Source organism: Plectropomus leopardus, chromosome 2 (assembly GCF_008729295.1).
Source record: "Plectropomus leopardus isolate mb chromosome 2, YSFRI_Pleo_2.0, whole genome shotgun sequence".
Lineage (NCBI taxonomy): Eukaryota > Metazoa > Chordata > Actinopteri > Perciformes > Serranidae > Plectropomus > Plectropomus leopardus.
In genome coordinates, this window is record NC_056464.1 from 13,342,166 (window position 1) to 13,347,165 (window position 5,000).

The 5,000-nt window shown below is 40.4% G+C and overlaps 1 protein-coding gene across 4 annotated transcripts in view; it reads left to right on the top strand.

Annotated features, from left to right (window-relative positions):
• Positions 1–5,000, top strand: part of LOC121954181 (plexin-A1-like) — a 230,490-nt gene that overhangs the window by 64,279 nt on the left and 161,211 nt on the right. For all 4 annotated transcript variants that reach the window (XM_042501521.1, XM_042501533.1, XM_042501523.1 and 1 more), the window contains exon 3: positions 403–585. In XM_042501521.1, the coding sequence (XP_042357455.1) occupies positions 403–585 (183 nt within the window). The remainder of the gene's footprint in view (positions 1–402; positions 586–5,000) is intronic.

The window sequence follows — 5,000 nt, forward strand, 5'->3', positions numbered from 1 at the left end:
GATGTCTTGAGCTTGATCTGATCTTTGGTTATGTTTCATTCCCTATTTCTCCTCGTCCTTCTCCTCTCTATACTTTGAGCTGTTTAACAAAAATAAGGCTTTAAAACGCAAATAAAAGGACACTTTGAAATATTCTCTGTGACACTGTGGATGTACTGAATCAGAAAAAAGTACACAAGATAAAACAGACCTTGTATCATTTTCAAATGTCTTAATACACATTTGACACACCAAATCCATTGAATGTGTCTTTCACTGCTTACATTCATGTTTATTTCCTATTAGAGTACAAAATAAATACAATAAAATAACACCTTCAGAATTGAGATTGAATTTTGAACATTTTGATTTTTCAGTCAGGCTTCTTTTTTTTTAATTGTTGTATTTTCTTCTTCCCTCCAGCCGCTGCAGATAGACGACAACTTCTGTGGCCAGGACTTCAACCAGCCTCTGGGTGGAACCAGCACCATTGAGGGCATCCCCCTCTTTATCGACAAAGATGATGGCATGACCTCGGTGGCGGCGTATGACTACCGTGGCAACACTGTGGCCTTTGTCGGCACGCGGAATGGCAAACTGAAAAAGGTAGGAATGATTTTTCTTACTGTTTTAAACACGCATTTTTTTCTTTTTCCACATGAATAGAAAGAAGCAGTTGCTTTTATTTTGGTTGACTTTTTTACTGCTGTTGTTGAAGGCAAATTGCCTGTAAGTCAATCCATTGGAGGAAAAAAACTTGCTTTTTTGTGCTTGTCATTTCAAGGACATTTAGAGAAAGGGATGCAACTCACTGAGTGAATGTTTTTTTTTTCAGTTTTGAATAGCGAGCAGCTATTCAACCAGTGGTGGTTATTGTTCACTTAATGAACTGTATGCTTGCAGCTCAATCGTTGTGCATTTACACAAAGCACTTTGCAGGCACTTTTTTTTACACTAAGATTAAATGCAGTCAACTCTATTTTTCTCGCTAGTGGCCATTTCCAACAGGACATTCAAGTGCCTCTTTAAAACCTGTTCGTTTAACAAGCAATTTAAAGCAAGTCTGTGGCTACTCCTCTCATCGATTGTCATGTTAGTCACGTCACACATAAAATGTTACTGCTGTATCCCAACGCCATGTACCGCCTCGCCTCTAATTTTAAGAGCTCGCCTTCAATCAATCCAACAGCTATGACTGGTGAATGGCTTTTCTGCTCTGGTCAGCTGTGTGGTGTGCATTAATTCAGGTGGGTAGATGGAGGGTAGTGCAGATGGATGGAGCAGTGATTGATGGATAGACTTTTTATCTTTATGTTTATATGAGTCTGACTTTCAGATAAACTCAGCTTATAAGAACTTTTCTTTTAGAGAGCAATTCAGGAATGAATTTCTTAAAAGGGACCTATTATGCTAATTTTAAGGTTCATTTGTATTTTGGCTTTCTACTAGAACATGTTTACATGCGTTATTGTTCAAAAAACACTATGATATTCCCCATTTTGTCAGTGCTGGAACACCTTTATCACCCACACACAAGATTGTCTGCACTTATTGGCAACTGTTTCAGGGTAGTATCGAGTATAGTGTCACTTTCTTCCTCTCTACACATTATCATGTAGCAGTGTGTAATGTAAACACTACCAAATAAAGAAATCCATCACAAACTGATGTCAGCTTGTCTCGGAAGTGGAAAAACAAAAGTATTCAGAATGGTCTGGAACCTGAGGTTTTTGCTAACAGGAATTACTTCCACAAACCTCGTTATTTAAAATTTTGGTTTAACATGAACATCCGACGATCTGACATAACGACAGAAAATAAGGAAAAGCATAATATAATCTCTATCATTTTAGTCGTCTTTTTAGTAAAATTTCCACATCAGCAGTGTGGGATTTGTGTCGACATGAGATACAAATCTTGACAGCACCAATGCAGCTTTTGCACCTTTTTGTGCAGGACTGAGCTCTTTGATGAAACCATGTTAACTGTACATTGATGGAAGAGAGTGAAAATTGGGCTGAATATAGTCTTGGTTGACACGGTGATTGTATGTTAGATTCATGCTTTTACAATGTGCCATAATTACGATTCTCTCTGTGTAACGTGCTTGTGTGCAGCCCGGGTATTCGTTACTATGTGTCACATCTTTGCGTGTATGTGTGTGTGTATCCAGTGCATGGACGACAGAACTCTCGGGGTAAATGGTAGCTCATTAGAATTCACCCCGTTTCCCACTGCACTGCTCAAGACCTGTCATCCATTCAATATTATGAATGTATAATCAGCCTGTGTGTTTGTGTGCTTTTAATGCATATTTGTGTATGCACGCAGTGTCTGTGTGTTTGTCACTCACAGTACGCATAATAATGTGTATGCTTGTGATGGCATGGATTTGTGTGTGTGTGTGTGTGTGTGTGTGTGTGTGTGTATGTATGTGTGTTTGTGTTTATGAGGCAGTGAGAGACAACAAACAATACAGTGTTGACTAAGATTCAGCGCTGTGCATTTGTCAAAGTGACATCCATTCACTTAGCTTGGCAGTAGTCCCTTTTTTATGTCCCCATCGCCACATCTTTTCTTCTGCGCTGTTGTACACACTGGTTGAGGTGTGTGTGCATGAAGAACAACACCTGAGAAAGCAGTGCTACAGCACATTGTTGAGGTGTGCTTTTGTGTGTGTGTGTGTGTGTGTGTGTGTGTGTGTGTTGTGTGTGTGTGTGTGTGTGTGTGTGTGTGTGTGTGTGTGTAATGACAGAGCCAAAAAGCCTGCAGTTCTTTTGGCTGCCTTCTGTTTCAGACAGAAAACCCCAAAACAACAAGAAATCTGGTCTTGGAAAATATTCAATTTGCATAGAGGGAACAATATCTAAAACCTGACATTGGAGCACACACACACACACACACACACACACACACACACACACACACACACACATACACATTCACACTGAGACTCAAAGCGCTGCCAAAAAAATTTGATGGTAAGGGAGAAAGAGAAAAAAAAGGCAAAGGAATAAAGAGACAGATGATGAAGAAAATTGGAAAAAAAAGAGCAACTGAATTAGTTGCATGTGATAACAGATTCTTCTTCGCAGATCTGGCAGGCATTCATCCTCCTCCTCCACTCTGTGTTTTTTGGTTTCTATAAATGATTTTATATGTGTGCTTCTTATCTTATCAGTGAAATAAGATGTTTTAGACATTAGTGTCTGTTTCTACAGAGTGTGTTTTGAGCTGTAGACAGTTTTGTGGGAGTGTGTGCAGACCATGATGCCATAATGGAGCATGTTCCTGTTCTTTCACTTTCCTCTGGAGAGCTCTAGCATTGAATGCTGTTATATAGCCATGCCTGAGGGTGCGGAGGGGAGAGAGGGTTAGGGACAGGGAGAATATAGGTAGGATGGATGACTGTGCTTAAAGGAGGCAGCGTTCTAGTTTTCGTCTGTCTTACTTTGAGAGCAAGAACCTTTTCATACCTGCAAGTCTGAACCAAGTTTTGCATTTTTGTTGCATTGTGTACTTGATTCAGTTAGTTTTGGTTTCACATAGCAATTATGCAGCCGAAAAGAACAGCAAAGAACAGCTCTTTCACACTACCTGTTCAAGGCCTAAATTTTGTGCAGTTACAATGCCTTGCTCTTCTGTATAAAAGCTATGATCTCAGAATGGGGGAACAGAGTTGTCTCCTTTAAGCTAGTAGCAGAAAGAGTTACAACGCCACATTGAGGTCTGTGTAAATGGGAGAGCCGGCAGGAAGGGACTATAGTTGGGACAGGTGTGATGATTTAATGACGAATTATGTGTGCAACCACCCATGGGAGAGATTTAAAAAGTAGCTGTTAGCAGTTAGCAGCTTGCTCAAGAAGATAGGCAGCATGTGAAAAAGTCAACAAATGGTGAAAACAATGAGATTGTTGAGCTCTTTACTTTCTGAGCAGAAGATGACATCAGCTGTCATGTAACAGAGACAGTAAATGATTATTATTGCTACTTTATGCCATATAAAATTTAAAGCACTGTGTGGACGCATATGTTGTATGTCACACCAGAAGCCAGTGCTATTGTGTTCAACATCAAAATCGTCACGCCTCTTTCGATTCTGTGATGCCGGCATGCCGTCTATAATCACACACTGGAGCTGCAGTGCAGTGGTTCTGTGTGAAAATGTAAAAGCAGCATGAAGAGAGACTTCTTGGTGGCCCTATACCGTGATGTGTGCGTAAAAAAAGCAATTGATTGGTTTGTTAACAGCTTTCCTGACTTCTCATATCGCCTCTCTCTCGTCCTCCGAAATTGTCTGCATTTTTGTGAGTTTTTTCCTACTGACTCTTTACAAAGTTATCTCTTCCTCTCCCCATGTGCTATCGAGGCTCATTTTGTTTTGTTGCATTGTTCATGGACACACTGAAACCTGCGCTGTACATTTATTCCCACTTGACAGCTTCACTGCTAATTTTTCCATTGCTCCGATCACCAACACCTGTCTGCTCTAACAGCAGCCACCGTCACTCTCTCTCTGTACTCTCTCTTTGCACTGACGCACTATAGTCTTATCACTTGAAGATAACCCGCCAAAACTTGTTGTAGTTGGTACAAAAGTACGAAACCATCCAAAGAATGTTTTCACACCAGATACGAACTGAGGGGTGGTTCACGTTGATCTGGCCTGAGACCAGCTCTTTCTTTCAGACCAAGATTCGTATCTTTGGTCCAGCCCATGTTGTGGGGAAGGTTGGTTCAAACTGAAAAGTGCAAAAGTGCAGGCCAAATGGTAGGGCCTCGAGAGAATGGATGGACTGACAGATTTTGAAAAAAAGTCAAAGCTCTATGTGGCTATAAACACAAAAATAAACAACCAGCTCGTGCCAAATGGATCCTTTCTTCTTCAGGGATCCTGGAAGATGTTTCTGTTGAAAGTAACATTATTTTACCTGAAGCAACTTTTCATTCGTCATTTGGCTGGAGTTGAAGTGCTTTGATATTTCGCATTATCTACACTCAGTCTATTTTTAACCAGCTCT